At 39.6% G+C, this 25,035-nt stretch overlaps 1 protein-coding gene across 12 annotated transcripts in view; it reads right to left on the bottom strand.

The window, feature by feature from the left end:
- The window catches only part of ANKRD44 (ankyrin repeat domain 44), a 290,253-nt gene that overhangs the window by 165,084 nt on the left and 100,134 nt on the right, over positions 1-25,035 (bottom strand). For all 12 annotated transcript variants that reach the window (XM_072961553.1, XM_072961554.1, XM_072961555.1 and 9 more), the window contains one exon: positions 9,989-10,072. In XM_072961553.1, the coding sequence (XP_072817654.1) occupies positions 9,989-10,072 (84 nt within the window). The remainder of the gene's footprint in view (positions 1-9,988; positions 10,073-25,035) is intronic.

Here is a 25,035-nt window from a genome sequence, read left to right as displayed (position 1 = left end):
AACAGTGAGTATTCCCTGTTTGAATGGGAGAGGGCAGATGATGAAGAGACAATCCAGTATGGGAAAGGCATATGTGCAAAGTAAGGGAGGACACAAGATATAAATCAACATGAGGCACTGACGACAAAAGACAGGCCCTCTGTGAGCTGGAGGGAAACACAGTGTCTGTACTGCAGGGAGCTGCCATGCACAACATGCTCCAGTGTCACCCTTCTCCTTCCTCCCAAAGAAAGGGGTGTGGTATCGTAGTGATGTTACATTCATGCACAGCAAAGCAGGGGCACTGGGAGAATCATAGCCACATGGATCCCCAAATGCTTTTTTGGAGATAAGGCAAATTGACTAAGAAAATATGAGGACATATATGGGCTATCAGCTCTAGAACTGCACCTCTAGCAGGTATTTAATAAATACTTGGTGAATAGATGAATGCATATGGGTCGCCTCATGGCAATATTACATAAGTGATATATATATATATATATATATATATATATATATATATACACACACACACACACACATATATATAGTACTAAGAGCATTTCCTAAGTCACAAAATTCTTGCAAAGGTCATAGCAAAGTCTGTTGGTTTGCCCCAACATCTCTTTCTTTCATAATAGACAATGATTTTCAGCTGAGTACATGGCCATCTGATGCAGTTCTAGATAATATACAGGCAGTGGTTCCTTAGTGGAAGTGTCCGTAAAGGGGGTGGGGGTGGTAATACACTTCTTCTACCTTCCTCCTTCCTACTACCTGGAATTTGGATGTGATGGTTGGAGCTCAAGCAGACATTTTGGACAACGAGATGGAAGCCACCTACTAAGAATGGCAGCACAAAAGGAGACAAAGCCTGGCTCCTACCATCATCAAGTACAGGCATACCTCATTTTATTGCACTTTTCAGATACTGACGTTTTTGCAGATTGAAGGTTTGTGGCAACCCTGAGTCAAGCAAGTCTTTTAGTGCCACTTTTCCAACAGCATTTGCCCACTTCATGTCTCTGTATCACATTTAGGCAATACTCACAATATTTTAAACTTTGCCATTATTATTGTATTTGTAATGGTGATCTGTAATCTTTGATGTTACTACTGCAAAAAGATTCTGACTCGCTGAAGGTTCAGATGATGGTTAAGCATTTTTTAGCAGTAAAGAATTTTAAATTATGTGCATTGCTTTTAAGACATTATGCTACTGCACGCTTAATAGACTATAGTATAATGTAAATATAATTTTCATATGCACTGGGAAACCAAAATCTCATGTGACTTGCTTTATTGTGATACTCGCTGTATTGCAGTGGTCTGGAACCAAACCTGCAAAGCCTCCGAAGTATGCCTGTATCATGCTAGTCCCGGACAGCTTATCTCTGGACTTGTCGTACAGAAATAAATGTCTTATCTGGGAAATAAATAAACTTCTATTTTATTCAAAACCATTAAATTTTAGTAAAATAAGCCTGTATTTACTACAAGCTACCACTTTACAGTTATTGGTTTTCTCTGTAATGCAGCCAAATCTAACCCAAAAAGATATACATGTATCATATCACCTCTCCAACCAAAACCTTATAAAAAGTTTGTTATAATGCTCATTTTATAGACAGGGAACTGAGCCCAGAGTAGATTAAATGGCTCAAAGATACACAGAACCCAAGGCTTCTGCCTCTGAGCTGAACTCAGTGCTTTGTTTCCTACACTATAGCTGCATTCTGGTGCAACTGATCTGCATTGTGTACCAACCAATGAAGTATATATACCAAGCAGAGACATGTAAGGTTTGGTTTTGAAGGAGTTAAATCAAAAATTTGGATTAGGTGCATGTGGGAGTAAGAAAGCCAGGAAAGAGTTTAGGAAGGGGGCTAAAGGAGAAGGAAAAGGTAGCCTGTGTTACACTTGGGATGACTTCAGAAAGTACACCACAAGAAACTCACAACTGCCCCAGACGGACTGCCAGGAACATCCCTTTAAGGAGGAAGTTGGCAAATGACAGGACTACAACCAGCTATACCACCTCCTGGGGAAAAAAATCCTACCCACCTCGTAGGCTTCCACCCTAATTAAAGAACATATATATTTAAGCTTTTTGTATTTCTTTCTTTTTTTTAAGTCAGCTGTAATAATAATACATCTATAAAACTATAACTGGAAAGTCTTCTGGCTGTCATAATTATATAGTTATTAACATTTGAAACCAAAAGCAATATATCCTTGGTAAAAATTAGGGCTGGCACAACAAATTTATCTAAAATATACATTATATCCTTTTAATTTGAGCATCTTTTAAGAATAATTGGAGTAAGTGGTTGTCTTTGCCCAATTCATTTTAAATATGTGTTCTCTCTTTTTAACAAAGCTTAAATTTTTTTTGATTACAAGTATATTCTCACGATATATCAGAAAATAAAGAATCCAAAAGGTACCTGAAAACTTTACTTGATTTTTACCCTAATCGGAACTAACAATAATGATTTTTCCATAATTTATAGTATGAAATGCAGTTCATATACCTAAGTAAAAAGATGTGAAATTTTATTTTATTTTACTGTCATCTAGAATCTCATCTGTACACATTTTCAGTCTTCAATATGAATGAAGGAGGTTCCTTCTGAAATTCCTCCAAAGAGGGGAAGCACAATGGTAGAAGAAAAGGACCCGACTGAGATGGGAACATCTCCCACCGCCACGACAAAGGCCCCTGTAATGTCATAAAAGGGGGGAACACCTCTCTGCCTTTCCCTCTGGGCAGTAAGTACCACACCACTGAAGTGTGCTCCATACTCATCCAAACAGACACAAGTGCATTTTAAAAGTCATATCCTTACACTAAATATGAGCCACTCTGGAATCTGGTTTGTTGGCTTTCTTGTGCGTGTGGGGTTTTTTATATAAATGTGTTGGTCTTTATCATTTATCAACACAATACTTGGTCAATGTAAAAAATATTAACAACACATAAAACAAACAAACAAAAAAGCAGAAATCCTACTACCCAGATTCAAACATAATTAACCTTTTGGACTTCTTTTTATGCATACATGATATATGCTGTCTGGTAACTGGATGTTTCACTCAAATACAGATCTTAAAGATCTTACCTATCTATAAATACATGTAATGGGGTAAAAACTGATAAAAATCACCCTTTGTAAAATAGCATGATATTATCACACACAGATACATTGTAACACATTCAAGAAGTAAACTACTGGTGATTTCTAATCTCTTGTTATTATAAACTGCATAGCAACAACCATTTTTTGTTATATAGTTGTCCAGTGATTTCCCTTAGGGTAAATTCCCCAGTGTGGTATTGCTCTGTCAAGGCGCGGGACTCTGCTGAATGCTGATACAGATGCCAAACTGCCCTCCAAAGGTGAGTACAGTTACACTCTCCCCAAAAAGGCATCCAAGCCCTCCTGAAGGTCTTATTTTCATCTTTGCTGATTTGACAAGTAAAGAACGGCACCATCTGGCTGTCTTAAAAGAATTCTCAGCTCTCAGGTGAGGTTAAGACTGGACACCCTTTCATATACATTTCAGCCATTTGGAGTTTTCTTGATGAGTGGCCTCTGAATAGTCTTTGCCCATTTCTGTATTTGGGTGTTTATCTCTTTCCAAATAATTTGCAGAAGTTCTTTATATATATTAGGAACATTAACACTTTTCACATATATTGTACATATCTTCAGTTTATCTTTTAACCTTGTTTATAGAGATTCAGTATACAGAAGTTTATGGTTTTTATATATTCAAAGGTATCCACCTTTTCCATTATGGTTTTTATCTTTGCTATTATGCTTAGAAAGTCCTTCATACCAAGATTGAAAAATTATTTCATTTCTTCCCCACCCCACCCCCGTATTCCATCACTTTCATTGCTTTATTTCCTACCTCTAGAATTTATCTTGGTACAAGAAATTATGGAAAGGTTCAGATTTTTTACCAACCTGTTGTCTCAACACCATTTATTAAATAATCCTTCTCATCCCAGTGGTTTCAAATGGTTCCTTTATCTTATACCAAATGTCCATATACACTTGAGTCTAATTCTGGACTCACTAAATCTGTTCCACTAATTTGTTTGCTTATTCTTATGCCAGTAACACACTGTTTCAATTGCTATACTTTTATAATTTGTTCTAATATATTTGGTGATACTCTCCCCTCAAAGATTTTCTTTTTCAAGAGTTTCTTCACATATTTATTCCTTTGGATAAAGTTTAGAATGATCTTGTCAAGTTTCCCCAATCCAAGTCCTACCCCCAACGCCACTGCACTGAATTCACATATTAATTTCAAACCAGCTGAGTCTTCTTTCCATTTAAGAATGATGTAGCTCATCTATTCCCACTTTCACGCTCTCCCCAAACTTAACAGCTAATGTGGAAAAAAGAGCCATAACCTTTTACCCTAGAGACGTTCACATTCTTGAGCTATTTACAAAGCACATCTTTTAACTGCAAGACTTTTCTTTGTGCTGTAAAAATGTCTAGCAACTGAGAAATGATACTAATGCCATTATACTCAGAATGTTTCCAGAGCTCCAAATACCCATCTCTACTCTCTGGAGGGTGCACAGCGTATAGCCTTGAAAGATTTCTCTTTCACAGAGGCTGGCCTTCCGGCCTCCAGGTCCAGTGCTAGAGAAACGAGGCCTCACGCTGCTGAGCATCCCCTGGAGGACAATTAGGAATGATGCTAACCAGACCTGCCTTCACACATCGTAAATGGCCATGAAGTCACATCGCTGCAGCCTGCTCAGTGCCGTCTGGAGTTCATGAATCACTCTCTACAGGACACAGGTCATGGCTTCCAAACCACAGCCCAACATCCTGGGCAGTGGTCCAACAAGGAGCAGAGGATGTGACAGTATTGCCAATCACATGCTAAGAGATGGGCATATACCCCCAGGACAAAAAGCATCCCTCTCAGAGCTACAAAGGGACCGCCACACTCCCCACAGGCCAGGAAGCCAGAAGTGCGGTCTGTGCTCACAGAACCCAGGCCACTGCTCTCCCCGGAACACTGGGTCCTCCGCTTCAGGACCACGCTTTAGATTTCCACTTGAAGGTGGCCAAAGAAACCTTAACTGCTAAATATTTGCTGAGCTCATCCACAGTGAGCAAAACGGTGGCCTGCAAACCAGATTTGGCCCACAGATATGTTTTCTTTGGCCTGAACGACGTTGGATCAATTTTTTTTGGAACCAACGTTGAACAATTTTAAGATTTCCTGTATTTTCTCTTAAAAACTTAAAAAGTCTGGGCCACACCGTGCCTGCATTCCTGTGTAGCAACATTCAGTGAGGGCTGAGTGGGTCATCACACCACCACCAGCAACAGTGTGCGCGATTATTTATGGGATCAGATAATGCCCATTACATGCCCCAAGTAATATACCACCCCTGCTGGCAGCCGCCTGACTCCCAGCAGTTTCTGACTGAGGTCTAATTTAGAGGGTGCACAGGTCTCTCAGCTAACAAAACATCTCAGGTCTCTTATTCCCATATCAAATTCGTTTTTAAAGAAGAAGAAAGATATATGTAGGGGAGGGAAAATACACAAAAATCTAGAAGCTTAAAAGCCTGTGCTTTATAGTTTGTATTTCTGGTGTTCTCAGGAATTGATGTGACAGAATGAAGCTGAGAAAAGTTTACCTTTCCACCCTTCTTGGTGGATTCAAAAAATATATTCTATTTTTAAAAGAAATAGTACAAATGACCAGTTACAAAATAAATAACACGGGAATGTAATGTACAGCCTGGTGGCTATAGTGGCTAATAATACCATATTGAACATTTGAATGTTTCCATAGCTCCAAATACCCGTCTCTACTATGTGGAGGGTGCACAAAGATTTCTCTTTGGGATCTTACACGGATTTGAAAGTTGCTAAGAAAATATATCTTAAATTAAAAGTTCTCATCACACACAAAAAAATTTATAATTATGTATGGTGACAAATGTTAAATAGAATGTTATTATGGTGATCATTTTGCAATATATTTAGATTTTATATATATATATATATGCAACGCACCTACACACACACACACACAAGAGCAAATTATAAGTTTACTGCTGTTTATTTGTTTTGTTTATGGAAAAAACACTCATCATACAATGTTGATACTGTTTCTTTCTTCTCCCTTGGATCTTGAGACTAGCAGGCTACCATCCCCTGAATTAATGCCCACAGTCAAGAACCATAGCTTTGACGGTTTTCTCCCCCTTTTTTTTATTCTAAGTACTTCACCAACATAAGCTTAGCTTTCACCTCAAGATTTATTCTAGTATATTCACATATCCTCCCTTCCCATCCTGGAACTGAAGAAAGTAAGCAAAATACACTGATATACTTGGTCCAAATCTTATTAAGGTAAATAATAAACATTAACTGCTTGGCAAAATCATTTGTTGTATAAAATAGATACATTAAAATAATCAGCACGGGGACAACCCAACCATAAAAAGACACTTTTGAAACTATTGGAACAAATAAAACTGAATACGCACTAGATACTAGGTGATAGTGAGGAATTACTGTGGATTTTATTTGACCATGGTTGTGTGTGTGTGTGTGTGTGTGCACATGCACATGCACATGGGTATGATATCTGTTAATGATACTTTGAAAAAGAAATAAAGTTCATGGGTTTGCTATCACATGGGACTTGCAAATCTTAAAACTGTAGTCTTTCACAGTTTTAAGAGACTTTAGACATCACCTAGTCCAGGCATGGGAAGAAGATTCCAACTTATAGGCCAATTCCAATTTTTTTTAAATTGAAGTATAGTTGATTTACAATGTGTTAGTTTCAGGTGTACAGCAAAGTGATTTAGTTATATATAGATACATAGATACTTAGTTATATATAGATATATAGATATATTTTTTCTTTTTCTTTTTCAGAGTCTTTTCCATTATTACAAGATATTGAATACAGTTCCCTGTGCTATACAGTAGATCCTTATTGTTTTTTTATATAATAAAAAATATATAGCAGTGTGTATATGTTAATCCCAAACTCCTAATTTATCCCTCCCCCACCCCCAGGCCAATTCCAATTTAACAGTACTGTCTTGAGAAGAAATTTTGGTCTTTAAGACTGAAAGAAAAATTTTAAAAGTCATGAACCATGAGCAATGCGGGCCGAGAGCACAAGACAGGAGAGTGGGGCCACGTGCGTCACTATCAGTTACCTTTAGAACCTCCAGTCTAGTGGTTTTCAGGGAGCTTATTACTTGTCCAGTCAACTCATTACTTCTTTACACAGCTCTATTAAGTTATTTCTTATATTTTGAGCTGAACTTTCATTTTCTGTAGCGTACAACCACGTGACAGCATGATAAAAATAGTTCCGTTTTAATCTGACAGCGTATGAACTATTTGGGACAGTCCTCCTGTCCTTCCCAAGTCTGAAACATCACCGGCTTCTTCAACCACTCTTCCCATGGCATGGTTCCCTCCCTGTCTTCACCACACGCCACAGAAAGGCACCAGTTTATCTTTGTCCCTGTTTCAGCGTAGTGCGAACAGTCTGCTGATGTCACACTGTCATCGCATAACCCCCAGAAAGCCTTTATGGAGTTCAAACTCTGGTTTTCAGAATTCCTGCATTCATTTGGAATTCAGATGCTCCACCTCCACCTCAGTTTAGTTAGTCTGACAAGGCTTCTAAATCTTTCCAGTTATCAGCCTCATCTGAGTCAACTTCAATAGATTTCTCACTGCTGTATCACTGGCACCGAGCACAGGGTCTGAACTCAGTTAAGTGTTGAATGAACAAGACACTGCACAGAAAAGTAAGGGTTACCACTTGAATTCCCTAGAAATCTCTAAGACCAAAAATTGGTGTGGCCAAGATTGCCGACTCTTCACCAAAGCCCCTGTTCTCTGACTCTTTAGGGACACAGCTGCACTAATTTCTCAACTTCCCCCGAGTTAAGTGTGGCATGTGACTGAGTTCTGGTGAATGGGACATGGGTGGCCACGATCAGGCCGCTTCCAAGCCGGCCCATAAAAATCCTCCCATGCTTTGCCTCCGTGCTCTTTCTTGCCTTCTGGCTGGACTGGTGACAAACCCTTGAGGGACCTGAGAAGCTGCATGTTGGTACCTGGGACTCTACGTGGAAGAGAGCCACCCCTCTAATCTGCTCAGAGGACTAAACTTCTCTTGTGTTTGAGTCATTGTACTCTTAGGAGTCTATGTGTTACAGCAGTTAACCTCTTGACAAACTCAGTTACACAGTCAGGCCAGAAGTCAAGCTAAGCCCTCTGAATCTTTACCAGCCAGCAACTATCTGTCACCTTCCTGAGGAGAAGTAAAGGCCGTTCAGAGGGAAGGACAGTCCTTCTTGGTATGTGTGCTTGAACACAAGTCTTGTGTGTTCACGGTCCTCAGGAAGAGACTGTACCCTTGCCTTGGGCTTGCCTGGGCGTGGACCCAGCCACAAAACAGGCCAGACAAATGCGGTGATGTCAGAACACCGGACGGTCAGCTGGCCCGCCTCGCCTCCTCTCAGAAGCACAGGCCTCGCAGGCCCTGGACCAGTGCCCAACTGCCTTCTCAAGGAGTCCGGCCCTGGCCTCATCTGTGCTTACCTTGCAAAAATGGCACCACACAGTGCTCCCTTGTTTTCAGTGCCAGCTGGGGAGGAGCTGCCAAAAGCTTTTTCCAAAAGCCACACTTACATCAACGTGCACTGCCACGGAGCTCGGCAGCACCAAAGGACTCGCCTTCTGAGTAAAGCGTTCAGCCGACGTGACAGAGATACAGCCTCAGACAATCCCGCTCCCCGTGGCGAAGCTCTCCGCACCTGCGGGAGCGTCTGAGTCTTCCTGTTGTTTCTACCGCACGCTAGAGGCTTCGAAGAGAACTGCTCTCCCTGGCGGATTGGAGTGTTTAGGTAATTGGGTTACATTAAGAGAATTAGTACCATGTACTGGACATAATTGCCTGTTCAGTTTAGGTCTAGGAAACCATTAAAAGGGTAAATTATTGACTAACTCTTTTCACCTTTCTTCATCGCAGGTCTGTTTATTTCAGGAACTTCCAGATCCAGTGGTTCTTAGTCTTTGAGGGGAGAGGGGGTCATAGACCCTTTAAAGAGTTTGATGAAATGCCTCTTTGACTCTTTCAAAAAAATAATAATGTTCACAAGTCCACACACATATTACATGTGATTTCAGGGTGCACACAGGATGCCAAGTTCACCCATTGATCCCAGGTTCATGGACCCTCTAGAACAGAGGGCAGCAAACTTTCCCTCCAGAGGGCCAGAGAGTAAATATTTTTGGCTTTTTGGGCCACCATACTGTCTACATCACAACTACTCAACTCTACTGCTGGGGGCAAAAGCAGCCCTGGCCGTTTTCCAATAAAACTTTATTTGTAGACATGGAAATTTGAATATCATAGAGTTTTCCTGTGTCACAAAATATCACTCTTTTTTTCAGCCATGTGAAAAATAAAGACCATTCTTAGCCAGTAGCCCGTACCAAAACAGGTGTCAGATCACGATTTGTCAACCCCTGCTACAGGGCACAGGCTCTAGATGTACACATGTGACATCTTTATTTTCATTAATTTATCACAGAAACATCCCCTTTCTCATTATGAATGCAGGCAGCACACCTCAGTAGTGTCAGCAGAAGTCACAGGTGTGTCCACAGCACTCTAGAGTGGTAGCAGGTAACGTGAAATACTGATCAGGCTCATCACTGTGTTTAAATTACGGTCATTATTAGATCTCCTACCATACCTTGCTATTTAAATGCACTGATAAACACATATATTATTAAATCACAAATCTGATTTTTAATATTTTGATAATTGTATTTCAGTATCATTGATATCCATTCAAACTCTATATGTTTTATTTCACGGCTTTAAAAATCTGAGAAGCAGTCAAGGATCTATCAGACACCAGAGAGGCCCATGGCACAGGAAAGGCTAAGAGGGACTGAGCATCTCCTACCAGAGCATTCACATCCTCTGTTTTGTGGATGAGCATCCGTATTTCCTCTGGATCACCGCTGAAGATTGCTTGGACCAGTGGTGGCTGTAAACACAGGAAAATTTGAATTAGAAGAATAATTAGATAATTGGATTGCATTCAGATGCAGATGGCTAGCCAATTTGTTCCCCAAAAGTTTATTCAACAATTATCAACTGGCAGACAAAGATGAATATGGCTCAGGTCCACCCCGACTAGAGGTCTAGTGGGGGAGGTATTTGCGTAAAGAAATAACTATAATACGATTTGAAAGCTATGATAAGACAGTCACATCTAACCTGGGGGCTAGGAATATAACATGAAAATCACCTCTAGTTGAAGATGTCCTTGAAAAGCCCTTCAATTACCCACCAAGGAAATGACCAAATCTATGGTTTTGTACAGGGTCCCCCCTCATTCCCCCACCTCTCATTAGACAAGGTTCCCTGATACCTTTAAACAACTCTGTTCCTAGGGGATGTCAACGGCCACGTTTCTGGTCTCCTGAGCATTTTTGTCAATGTTCGGGAAAACCTTGTAATCATTCCTGAACGCTTCCCATAGCTTTAGCCGACAAGCACTGAGCGTTTAAGACATGATTACATCCCATCCATTCAAAGTAAGCAGTATAATGGCAGGGTGGGGAGGAGGAAGTGAGGGCATCACTGAGTACTTATTACTGAACTCATCTCCATTAAACAAGACCCAGCACATAGCAGGAGGATTTACAAGGTGTGATGGCAACCACAGCTGAAAGAGAAACCAGCTCTGCTTGGGTGGTAGGAAGGGTGAGAAGAGTGTACCCAGAAAAGCTTCGTGGAAGGCACCTTGATGAATGCATGTGAGTCTGCAGACAGAGAAGGGAGGGCATTTAGGCAGAGGGATCAGAGTGTGCAGAGGTGTGGACACGCAGAGAACCTGATATGTTAGAAATGCTGCCATCAACCTAGTGACCAGAGTACAGGGTAAAAGAGGAAAAGGGCTGGGCTCTGGGGCTCGTGCTGGGCTTGCCCCCATGGTAAGGGATCCTGTTCAAAGCCACCTCCACCACTCGCCAGCTACATGCTGAGCCCACTTCCCATGTGTAATCTGGGGGTGAACATGACCTTTGCTGCTTAACCCCATAGGATTGTTATCAGGAACAAATGAGATAATATATGGAAAAACCCTCCATAACTATACAACCCCTCCACACACACAAACAAATGTGTTCACTGAGAAATGTTTATGATACCAATATGGAATATTTGACAATTTTTTTCAAACTTTAAAAACCCTGGCAATAATACACACACACGCACAAACTTACTTTCAACTTTTTGAAACACTTTCATCCTAGCAGGAAATTAGATGATGGTCGTTTCCCAAACTTGTCTGACCATACAAATCACCCTAAGAATCATGTTTAACATGCCTGTGAAAACAATATTCCCGGATCTCCTCCCTGGAGATTCTAGGGTGGGGGTCTGAGAACCTAGGTTTTTAAACGCCCACTTAATTCTTGGGAAGTGGTAAACACCCGCCCAAGATGAAATTATTAGCGTCACCTGCCTCACTTTCTCCCTGTGCTGTCTGCAAGGGACTCCAAGCCCTGACTTTCCCTATAAACTTTCACTTCTCTTTTTTACCTTCTTGTTGCCTTACTGACAGGCTTTGATGATGTTTCTTGTTATTTGGGGGGAGCAATATAAGTACTGTCAGTAGGATATAGTAAGATTCCTGGAGGAAACAACATGTAAAGAATGTTCAATTGCAGATAAATATTTCCATATGCCAGGAATTTGTCTATCATTTTCTCCCAGCCATAGAAGTTTCCAGCAAGTGGACAGATGTATCGCTTTTTTGCCCCCAATACCCTGTTAATCCCACTCTCCTGCCAAGGTGTATGATTCAAAGATAGTTTCTCAAATTGCCAACAATTAAGTAGCAGGAAAGAAGTCCTGAATGGAATGCCAGTTTGCCTAGTTCAGTGTAGCTGGAGCTCTGCTCCAAGACAAGTTTCTTCCACGTGCTTGCTAACTGCCTACTGCCTACGTCTCCGGGTTATCTGCCCCGTGATGAAGACCACATTTCGTACAACACAGTCACACAAAGTCAAGATTTCAACAAAAATACTGAATCTTGTCTATCAGTTTCATAATTCTCTGTCTGCTGTGCTGGTGGCAAAATACTTTTCTGCCTTTTTGAACCTTAAGAGAAAGCAAATAACAAATCCCAAGAACCAGAGGATGACAAAGCAGAGGCAGGGTCTGACAAGATTTCAGTGTTCCAACAGCAGCAATCAATCAACAGTTGAGAAGTTAAGATTCTGAGACACAAACCCATCCCAGTTTAACGCACTAATAGTCACTTTAAGGAAACCCAGCTAGGTAAGCAAAGCCTCTCTTCGCTCATGAGTGTAAGGAATGCGTACAGATATTCTGTTGCATTCAGTCCTCATACTCCTCGAGAAAGACAAGGGTTCCAAGCTATGGCTGGAATGTTCCCCCAGGAGAGCCGTCCTGGCAAAGCCAGCCCTTCAGCAGGGGGTGGTGCCTGGAATTCCCGAACACCTCCAGGCCCAGCCCAGGTCCAGTCCCTGAGGCTGTTCGAAGGGTATGATCAATGCACAGAATTCCCAGCAGAGAATGGTAGGCACGCTTCCTGAAGAGCTCCGGACCTTGCTCTGCTAAAAGCTGCTTTGGAGAGTATGGTCAATGCACAGAATTGCTAGCATCCCCCGGGAAGTTGCTGAGCCACCGTTGTAACTCTTCCAAAGCTGCAGTCACATATATACGCAAATATACCCACACGTACATGCCTACGTTTGCACATGTACACACACATCTGCATCTACACACATGCACGTATACACAGAGGTACATGCTGATTCACACCCAAATGCCTCACATTCCTTGTGGAACAGAAACGTGCCAGCCCCCCAAAGCCCAAAGTCTTGCTAAATGGACATCTCTACCCAAGCTGGGCCACGTGGCTGCTGTGACATCACTGTCTTCACTCCAGCATTCTGAGATTCCAAACCAGGACTTCACAGATACGTGCTTTGCTCGAACGGAAGTTGTGTTTGTGTGGACACAATTCTTGGACTAAATGACTGTGGCTCTTGAGAAAGTGGTATTTTTTTTTTTTGAAAAACAGTACAGGTGTTTCTTTTTTCCTCCACACTCCCAAATAAAATATGCCCAAAGAACACTTTGGCATTCCCTTTTACTGGGATTTCAATCAGATCCTGCTGTCTTACTTTTCCCTAAGGAAACACTTGCCCTGAGTAGGAGTATTTGGAAAAAGATACATCTAAGTACTGTCTCTATTACATGATTTTAAGAAAGGGGGAATATTCTAATTACAACGTTCTTGCTCATATCAAGTGCTTACACTCTGTTGACGATTAACTTGGCAACAACTATATCTCTTGCACCTTTCGCCTTGACCTTGATAAGGTCTTACCTGCAAAAGAGCAGGGTCCTACGCCTTGTGACATTCAGGTGTTTCTTTTAGGAGTTTCAGACATTTCAACCCTAACATATACAAAATAGGAGGGCTTTGTGTGCAAATTTGGACAAATGTAAATTAATAACAAGGGTCGAAGTTGTGAAAAACAAAGTGTGGCAGGAAAAAAAAGAGCTTCTGATGCTATGAAACCATTGGTTATCACTCCCTAAAGAAATTTAAATTCTTAAAAGAGATATGCATTTTAAAAGGACTTCACCCGATTAATACTCTGCTTCAACCCGCTCTTCTATTATTCATTATACATTGTTTTCAAACCCTCTTTCTCCCTTCTTTTAAAAATCTTTCTCTCTCTCACTTATTCTTTTCTCTTTTCTTTTTTTTCTTTTTTCTTTTTTTTCCTAAGTTCTATTCCTAAATAGGCATTAGATAGATAAAATCCTTAAGATCCAAAATAGACAACTGATACTCCATAAACCACAGTGCCAGAGAGGTATGAGCAAGATGAAGAAGCAGAGAAACCTTTCCCAATTAAAAGAACAAGAGGAATCCCCTGAAAGAAAGCTCAATGAAATAGACATCGATAGCCTAATAGATCAAGATTTCAAAAAAGGAGTGATCAAATTGCTGAAGGAATTAAAAGAGATAATGCTTAGAGAAATAAAATATGTCAAAAATGAAATTGAAGCTATAAAGAAGAGCCAAGCGAAATGGGAAAACTCAATGACAGAGATGAGAAATGATCTAACAGCTGTGCAAAGCCGACTAGTTAATGCAGAGGAACGAATTAGTGATCTAGAAGACAGGGCAACAGAAAGCACCCATTCAGAAGAACTACAAGATAAGCAAATAAAAAATAATGATAATAGCATAAGGGACCTATGGGATAATATAAAGCGTCCCAATCTTCGCATAATAGGGGTCCCAGAAGGGGAAGAAGGATCAAAGAGAATTGAAAAGGTTTTTGAAGAAATCATGACTGAAAACTTCCCAAACTTAAAGAAGGAATCAGATATACAAGTACAGGAAGCTCAGAGGGTCCCAAACAGGAAGAACCCAAATAGACCCACACCAAGACATATCATAATCAAGATGGCCAGAGTCAAGGATAAAGAAATGATTCTAAAGGCAGCAAGAGAAAAGCAAAGAGTGAACTACAAGGGAACCCCCATAAGGCTCTCAGCTGATTTCTCTACACAAACACTACAGGCCAGAAGGGAGTGGCAAGATATATTCAAAGCCCTGAATGAAAAAAAGATGCAGCCTAGGATACTTTATCCAGCAAGGCTATCCTTTAGGATAGAAGGAGAAATAAAGAGTTTCACAGACAAAAAAAAAGCTGCAGGAGTTTAGCAACACTAAACCCATGCTAAAAGAAATATTGAAAGGGCTATTCTAAATAGAAAAGCAGCAGGATGCTACAGAAATGAGAAACGTACAACTGGAAAGGTGATAACTCATGAATTACAAATAAAGAAAACACGAAATTATAAAAGAAGACATACAAATCACTGAGAGTGGGAGAGGGAGGCAGGGAAATATAGAATTTTTTTTCTTTCTTTTTTAAATTTTTTTAACAGTAGGATGGGTTTGAGATCATGTTATTATCAGTTTATTAAAAACGGGTATAGGTTAATAGATTTACAAAAAAGGGTAACCACAAGTCAAAAATTTACAAGGGAGTCACAAAAATTAAATAAAATCCATGATAATACAAAGGAAAATGACCAAACCACAAAAGGAAGAAGAAAGGAACAAAGAGGATATACCAATTCAACTGCAAAGATAAGTTCAAAATGGCAATAAACACACATCTATCATTAATTACTGTAAATGTTAATGGACTAAATGCTCCAGTCAAAAGACATAGAGTGGCAGAGTGGATAATAAAGCAAGAACCTTCAATATGCTGCATACAAGAGACCCACTTTAGGGAGAAGGACACATATAGATTGAGAGTGAAAGGATGGAAAAGGATATTCCATGCAAATGGAAAAGCCAAAAAAGCAGGTGTTGCAGTACTGATTGCAGACAAAATAGACTTTAAAACAAAGGCCATAAAGAAAGATAAAGAAGGACATTTTATAATGATTAAAGGAGTGATACAAGATGAAGATATTACACTCGTTAATATATATGCACCCAATATAGGAGCACCTAAGTACATACAAGAATTACTAACAGAGATAAAGGGGGATATTGATGGGAATACAATCATAGTTGGAGATTTTAACACTGCATTAACATCACTAGACAGATCTTCCAGACAGAAAATAAACAAGGCAACAGAGAAATTAAATACTACAATAGAAAAACTAGATTTGGTGGATATTTTCAGAGCTTTACACCCCCCAAAAATAGAATATACATTCTTTTCAAGTGCACATGGAACATTTTCCAGGATCGATCATGTACTTGGACACAAAAGAAACCTCAACAAATTTAAGAAGATAGAAATTATCTCAAGCATCTTTACTGACCACAATGCCATGAAACTGGAAATCAACAACAGAGAAACAAAGGAGAAAAAAAGAAAAGCATGGAGATTAAACAATATGTTATTGAAAAAACAATGGATCAATGAGGAAATCAAAGCTGAAATTAAAAAATACCTTGAGACAAATGATAATGAAAGCACAACCACTCAAAACCTATGGGACACAGCAAAGGCAGTGCTAAGAGGGAAGTTTATAGCGATACAGGCCTTTCTCAAAAAAGAAGAACAATCTCAAATAAACAAGTTAACCCACCACCTAAATCAATTAGAAAAAGAAGAACAAAAAGCCCCAAAAAGCAGCAGAAGGAAGGAAATAATAAAGATCAGAGAGGAATTAAATACAATAGAGATTAACAAGACCATAGAAAAAATCAACCAAACCAAAAGTTGGTTTTTTGAAAAAGTAAATAAAATTGACAAACCTCTGGCCAAACTCACAAAGAAGAAAAAGGAGAGAGCACAAATTAGCAAAATAAGAAAGGAAAATGGAGAAATTACAACAAACAAAATAGAAATACAGAATATCATACGAGAATATTATGAAAAACTATATGGAACCAAACTGGATAACCTAGAGGAGATGGACAAGTTTCTGGAAACATACTGTCCACCAAAACTGAATCAAGAAGAAACTGAACACTTGAACAACCCGATCACTAGAAAGGAAATAGAAATAGCAATTAAAAACCTCCCTACAAATAAAAGTCCAGGACCGGACGGCTTCACCGGGGAATTCTACCAAACATACAAAGAAGAACTCATACCAGTCCTTCTCAAACTCTTCCAGACGATTGCAAAGGAGGGAATACTCCCAAACTCTTTCTATGAAGCCACCATCACCCTGATACCAAAACCAGGCAAAGACACTACAAAAAAAGAGAATTATAGGCCAATATCACTGATGAACATAGACGCCAAAATCCTCACCAAAATTTTAGCAAATAGAATCCAACAACACATAAAAAAGATTATACATCATGACCAAGTGGGGTTCATCCCAGGGACACAAGGCTGGTTCAACATACGCAAATCAATCAATGTAATACATCACATCAACAAGAGAAAGGACAAAAACCACATGATCATCTCAATCGATGCAGAAAAAGCATTTGATAAAACTCAACACCCATTTATGATAAAAACTCTCGCCAAAGTGGGTATAGAGGGAACATATCTCAACATAATAAAAGCTATATATGACAAACCTATAGCCAGCATAGTTCTCAACGGTGAAAAACTCAAAAGCTTCCCACTAAAATCTGGGACAAGACAAGGATGCCCACTATCACCACTCCCATTCAATATAGTCCTGGAAGTCCTAGCCACAGCAATCAGGCAAGAGAAAGAAATAAAAGGGATCCAAATTGGAAAAGAAGAGGTAAAAGTGTCATTATATGCTGACGACATGTTACTATATATAGAAAACCCTAAAAGGTCCACAAAAAAGCTACTAGAGCTGATCGAAGAATTCAGCAAGGTAGCAGGTTACAAAATTAATGTTCAAAAATCAGTTGCATTTCTTTACACTAACGATAAATCAACAGAGAAAGAAAGTAAAGAAACAATCCCCTTTAAAATAGCACCCAAAGTAATAAAATATCTGGGAATAAATCTAACCAAGGAGGCGAAAGAATTATACACAGAAAACTATAAACCATTGATGAAGGAAATTAAAGAAGACTTTAAAAAATGGAAAGATATTCCATGCTCTTGGATTGGAAGAATCAATATTGTTAAAATGGTCACACTGCCCAAGGCAATCTACAGATTTAATGCAATCCCTATCCAATTACCCAGGACATATTTCACAGAACTAGAACAAATCATAATAAAATTTATATGGAACCATCAAAGACCTACAATTGCTAAAGCATTACTGAAGAGAAAGAAAGAGGCTGGAGGAATAACTCTCCCAGACTTCAGACAATACTATAGAGCTACAGTCATCAAGACAGCATGGTATTGGTACCAAAACAGACATATAGACCAATGGAACAGAATAGAGAGCCCAGAAATGAACCCACAAACTTTTGGTCAACTCGTCTTCAACAAAGGAGGCAAGAATATACAATGGAATAAAGACAGTCTCTTCAGCAAATGGTGTTGGGAAAACTGGACAGCAGCATGTAAAACAATGAAGCTAGAACACACCCTTACACCATATACAAAAATCAACTCAAAATGGATTAAAGACTTAAACATAAGACAAGATACAATAAACCTCCTAGAGGAAAACATAGGCAAAACATTATCTGACATACATTTCAAAAATTTTCTCCTAGAAGAAATAAAAGCAAGAATAAACAAATGGGACCTAATGAAACTTACAAGCTTCTGCAGAGCAAAGGAAACCAGAAATAAAACAAGAAGAAAACCTACGGAATGGGAGAAAATTTTTGCAAGTGAAACCGACAAAGGCTTGATCTCCAAAATATATAAGCAGCTCATACGACTCAATAAGAAAAAAACAAACAACCCAATCCAAAAATGGGCAGAAGACCTAAACAAGCAATTCTCGAAGGAAGACATACAAATGATCAAAAAACACATGAAAAAATGTTCAATATCACTAATTATCAGAGAAATGCAAATCAAAACTACAGTGAGGTATCACCTCACACCAGTCAGAATGGCCGTCATTCAAAAATCCACAAATGACAAATGCTGGAGAGGCTGTGGAGAAAGGGGAACCCTCCTACACTGCTGGTGGGAATGCAGTTTGGTGCAGCCACTATGGAAAACAGTGTGGCGATTCCTCAAAAGACTAGGAATAGACTTACCATATGACCCAGGAATCCCACTCCTGGGCTTGTACCCAGAAGGAAATCTACTTCAGGATGACACCTGCACCCCAATGTTCATAGCAGCACTATTTACAATAGCCAAAACATGGAAACAACCTAAATGTCCATCAACAGGTGACTGGATAAAGAAGATGTGGTATATTTACACAATGGAATACTACTCAGCCATAAAAACCGACAACATAATGCCATTTGCAGCAACATGGATGCTCCTAGAGAATGTCATTCTAAGTGAAGTAAGCCAGAAAGAGAAAGAAAAATACCATATGAGATCGCTCATATGTGGAATCTAAAAAACAAAAACAAAGCATAAATACAGGACAGAAATAGACTCATGGACAGAGAATACAGACTTGTGGTTACCGGGGGGGGGGGGGGCGGGGTAGAGGGTGGGAAGGGATAGACTGGGATTTCAAAATTGTAGAACAGATAAACAAGATTACACTGTATAGCACAGGGAAATATACACAAAATGTTATGATAAATCACAGAGAAAAAAATGTGACAATGAGTGTGTATATGTCCATGTATGACTGAAAAATTGTACTGAACACTGGAATTTGACACAACACTGTAAAATGATTATGAATCAATAAAAATGTAAAAAAAAAAGAGATATGCAGTCACTTCAGCTTCAATTACTGGAATTTTCTTAGCAGCTGTAAACTGGAGATGATTGTCATGTGCTGTGGATACTGTCACAGTCCCTCACATAAATGCAGAAGGCAGAGGATGCTTCCTGGGCCCACATGACCAATGGGACAAGTGGGAGTCAATATGCAGATGGAACCTGTTCTTGACTTTCAGTATCACCAACTCTCAGCACGTCACCATCTTTGCCAAGAGTGTTAATATAGGTGCCTTCTAGAGGTGACTGTCAGCCAGGCTGATGACATTTGAACCACCTAAGACAGAGGTGCAAAGCAGAGGCCCCTGAGTTTGGCAGCCATTACAAATTATGTAGCTAACCTTGCTAACACTAGGAACTGAAAATTTAACTGCAAAAAGCCACTTTCGCTACCCAGATCCCCTATCAGCCACCCAGTGCAATAGTTTCTTATTCTTAGTCTTTGAAAACAGATTAGGAAAATACCTGATTTCCAAAAATAAGATGCTAAATCTAATATGTACAGATAACAGTAGTCTCAAACTTGGAGGTAGAGTCACAATTCCACTAGGGGGAGCAAGATGGTAATGTGTTACCTGGGAGACAAGAGTAAATGTTCAGGTTGTGTAATTAAGAGAAGTAAGGTAGGTGGAGGATCCACTTTATTAAAGACATAAAAGAACTCAAGATTCTGAGTTCTTAGTAATAAGTAAACACACATTATTACATACCAAAACAAAAATCAAAATAATTTCCCATTGATCCCTGAGGATCCAGGTTTTTAGGAAATGAAAGTAAAGCTATTTAAAACTCAAGTGTTAAAAAATTATTTTCATCATGTGCAAAACCCAATTCAATTATTCCCTCGATTCCATTTTTAAAAAGTGCTACTAGTGGCAGCAGATACACCACTGGTTTAGGTACAAAGCCCATCATGGGTTCTATGGAGAAAGCACAGCTGGTTGAGCGTCTCTGTTTCTGGACAATAGACTCTTGTCTTACTCAGGGAAGAATTCAAGACTAAGGCACAGTAAGTGAAAGCAAGCACACTCCATAAATAGAGTGCGGTCCCTCACGAAAGGCGAGAGGGAGCCAGACCGAGAGGTATAGGGATGTTTAGTTTAAAGTAAAAGCAAATATATCCTCCTTAGACAGAGTGCAGGCATCTCAGAAGGCAAGACAGAGAGCGACCACAAGGCAGCATGGGGTTGTTAGTTTTTATGGGCTCAGGAATTTCCTATGCTAACAAGAAGGAGGATTATTCTGACCATGCTGAGAAAGGAGTGGGAATTTCCAGGAATTGGCCACTGCCCACTTTTAAACCTTTTATGGTCAGCCTAGGAACTGTCATGGGGCCTGTGGGTGCACCATGAGGCTCAAGGTCTACTGGAAGCGGAATCTTCTGCCATCATGGTTCTACCTAGTTTGTGCTGTCCTCAATTGCTGTGTCACATGCCTTCAATGGTTGTGTCCTGCTCCCTTCCCTCTTGTCTCATATCCACTCCATCCCATCTTGCAATGAGGTCATGGGTGCCCTCTCCAAAATCCCCTAATGAAACCATCAATTTGATTTTGGCTAAAACCACTGTAGAGTGCCCTTCACTGTCCCTTCGTCAGAGCTGCGTGTTCTTTACTAACACGTGTTGGCTTTGGAAGATGAGCAGGGTGACAGAGGCTGTCACTGAGCATCTGGGACTACAGTCAATGGTAAGAAGTCCAAAAAGATGCTCCGGCATCACAGTCCAAACTCTGGGTATGTTGCTTGTCCTTTTCTCTTTAGATTGGGTTACTAAAGACTCCAAGTCTAACATAAAACCTCTTGCATTCTAATCAGGAGTGAGTGTAGGGAATCAATCAATAGCCAAGAGGAAAAAATAATATTCCTGCACATCTGTCCATACAAGAGTATTCTGAGTGCAGTATGTCATTAAAGCAGGACGGGATCACATTATTAGTAGCTAATAGCTGATGCAGCAATAATCTGGCTGTATGAAACCATCAACTTACATGAACATGCTGAAACACTTCATTAGGTAACAACTGGTTTTTGTGTGAGGCAGTGCTTGCATTTTCACAAAAGGATAATAAAAATCTGTTCGAGTCACTAGATTTAATGGACAGAACTTGTTAGCACTATTCATGTGGGTCCTGCTGTGTGATCCACTGAAAGGATGTCACTGAGTGCTTCCTGAATATAGATCACTCTTTACTTGGGGAGAAGATCACTCCATCACAGAAAGATAATGATGATCATAAAAACCAAAATCTGTTTCTGTTAATAACTGTACAAAATACACCGAGTCCTCATAAACATTTTTAATGCAGGTCTGCATGTCTGAAAATGTTTCCTACAAACTACGCTGCAAAGTGTCTATAGTATTTCCAATTATTATTAAAAACAGAAAACGCATAAAATACCAGTGTCAGTCATACCCTCTTTATATGTAGCTATGTATTAGCCTTATACTTAAACATTGTGAAAGAACTATAGTTAATCAGAAAATGGGAACATTAATCTATTATCCAACTTTTTCCAAAATGAAGACATAACACACAGGCATTGACTATGATATAGTTATTCAAGGACCAGTCATTCTGTTTTTGGGATTTTCACCTCCCTTGTCGCACCTTCCTTTCCCAAGGTCCTCCTTGGCTGTTTCTCTGCTAAGACTACACGTTAGCACCTTTACTGGAGGAGAGTGAGCCAGAGGAAGACAAATGAAACTGAGGCACGTCAACGTTGCTGCCAGTTACTCAGAAAAGGTCAGGTAAGAGGAAATGATGAAACAACAGTATCCGTTAGATTAAAATCTGGAGGCAACGTTGATTTTTACAGACCTGAGATCTCTCTCTCTTTTTCTGCCACAATAGGGAGACTCATGTACGGTATCAGACTGACTTGGGATGAAATCTTAGCCATGCTTTCCCCATCTATAAAACAAAGTTACTGTAGCCGTTTTATAAGATGTGTTTAAAAAAATAACATAATATATGCAGTGCCTCCTGTACAAGGCCAGATGCCTAATGGACACTCAATAAAAATAGTGATTAGTGTTGACTTGGAGGTGACAAGCTCAAAAACTTTCATAGACAAGTGCATTTATGTCCATCCATCCTACAGTCAGAAAAATAAGAAATCCAGGGAGATTTCCTTAAAAACTACAGAGCAAATAAATCAAGTTAGGATTATAACCCACTCAACACCACCAGCAAAGCAGAGGGGCCCATCACACTGGGAAGGAAGGGTTTATATACAGGCAAGGGAGTGGAAATCACACTGAGCCTGACTTGGTCATTGTGACACTGGGCAGCCTCAAATGAGTTGCAAAACGCTCTATACTGAAGGGTCTAGTCTATAAAACCAAAATAACAGCAACTCACTTGAATAACACGTCATCTCTCCTGACTGTTCCGTGACCATATTTATGTCCACTGGGACATGAAATCATAATTTTACTTTTTAAGGTTATTATAAACAGGTATGGTTATACTTTTCTCCTTTATGATCTCCTGATGGTCATAAAGGATATTAATTCCCTGTCTGGAGCTGTGAGGGGTCAAGTGATTTGCCTGTTAGTGGCCAAGTTGAGACTAGAATTTAGTTTTCCTGATTCCCCCAGTTCAGTACTTCCTCTCTCTCACATGTCATGTGAATACAATACATTACAACTAATATAGCATAAACACATATATAGCTCCTGATCAGGAACTCACCCTCAGTTTCAATGAACTTTCCATGAAGAAGTATTTTACACTTTATAACTCATGAAGGAAAAAAATGTCACCACATCTATTCTCTCTGTATATGTGTATACATTTACTCCATATAGTGACTATATTTGTGCATATTTTTCCAGACATAGTTACTCTCAACAAAATAACTAACAATAAAACAATCTTGGCAAAAGTTAGAAAACAAAGAACTACAACTTTTGAAAGTAGGGGGCTTAGTGTGGATGGAGTTATCAGAAAGAAGGAGAAGGCAGATAGTAAGCTGGGCCTTGAATGAGACTGTGGAATACATCTTTCACCTTGGAGAAAAGATGATGAGATTGGAAAAAAAAAAAATAACTGGGTGAGGGGAGCACCATGCCAGCAGAGAGTTATAACCTAATCTTCTGAGCAAACAGGAACTGGAGGTCTTGAGCAAGAAAACGGCACAAAGTTTTTGCAAACATTTAATCTGGCCACAGTGTGCACTGAGCCTCGGAGGAGGACAGAGTGGAGACAGAGAGTCCAGTTAGACTCTGCCACAATCCAAGGCATCGCAGGAGGGAACATTCCCATCTTTATTTATCTCAGGCTCCCCAACTGCTACTTCCAGGGATGCATAGAAACAACAGATACTGTTTTTAGTTCTTTGATGTTGCTCTATTCCTGGATGAAATTTGGCTCAGCGTCTTGGCCGCTCTCCTTCACTCTTCATATACAGCCCAAATCTCCTGACCCCAAGACACTAGTGTTTCCAGGTGAAATCGGGGTTACTTCCTTCAGTTCCTGGAACACTTCCACCTTTCCCCCAGCAGAACCGCTGCAGAAATAAGTTCTGTTTTGTCAGAACTTGATCGCTGAATTTAGATCGTAGCATTTCAAAAATAGGCCACATCCATAAAGAGAAAAGCAAAGCAAAACAAGGCAGACAGACTTTGCCAAATGCCATATTTTTATTGGGATCACCTGCCAACTACCCACATCTTTTTTCACTCTGTCTAGTTTCAAATGGCTTGAGATCAAATCTACACTTTAGCTAAGTTAATTAAATAGTGTTTGGGAGTTAATGTTTAGAGAAAGTTAATTTAAGCAAGAGCACAATGGATCCAAGAGGTTAGTTTATGCGGCATATTTAAATCACTGTAATTTTTAGCGAAACTAAAAGAACGATATACTTCTACAACAGTTTCCTGTTTTGAGAAATTGTTTAAGAGGTTTTCTTTCCTACCTTAGTTTTGTTTACATTCTTTGTATAACTGTGTCTTACAGTATACTGAATTCATGTGGTTTCAAATGCAAATGGTGATTTAACAGTGCTAATCCATGTAAGTCATTTGAGTGATCCTTATGGGGAAAAATACCATATATGGCCAGATGATGACTTTCAGGGTAATAAATGTATTCAGTGCAATTTCTTTGTTCAGATACAACGTTGCCTCCAGATTTTAATCCAACTGATACTGTTGCTTCATCATTGCCTCTTACCTGACCTTTTAGGATGCATTTTACAAACACGACTTTTTACTGCTATCTGGTATGTACATCCCTTATCGTGATAAGGACAATGTTAAAATAGTATTTCTAAAGAAAAAATATGACAGAAAGTTAATTATAGTACTATTTCTCTTGTAATGTACAGTAATTATAACTTTTGAGAATTACTGGAAATTGGAAGCTAACTAAGGCAATTCAAGTGTTCTTTAAAAACAAATCCGATGTGTAGAAATCAAAGGCATTCATCAGGAAGGTGGCAATTTTTTGTTATATTTGAGAGGGATGGAATGACTACATGTGAGATATAGGAATTAACCCAGTCACATTAAGTCATTCATGATTCAGGCAAACCCCAAATTAGATTTGTCTAATTTGTTAGAACCTGGATCCTCTCAGAAAAGGGGGAAACAGGAAGGGTTAAGAAGTCAAGGTGGTGTCTGCAGAGGAGGCAGGACTTGACTCAAGC

The sequence above is a fragment of the Vicugna pacos genome, chromosome 5 (genome assembly GCF_048564905.1).
Source record: "Vicugna pacos chromosome 5, VicPac4, whole genome shotgun sequence".
Lineage (NCBI taxonomy): Eukaryota > Metazoa > Chordata > Mammalia > Artiodactyla > Camelidae > Vicugna > Vicugna pacos.
The sequence above is the reverse complement of the archived record's forward strand: the minus strand, read 5'-3'. Positions and strand labels throughout refer to the sequence as shown.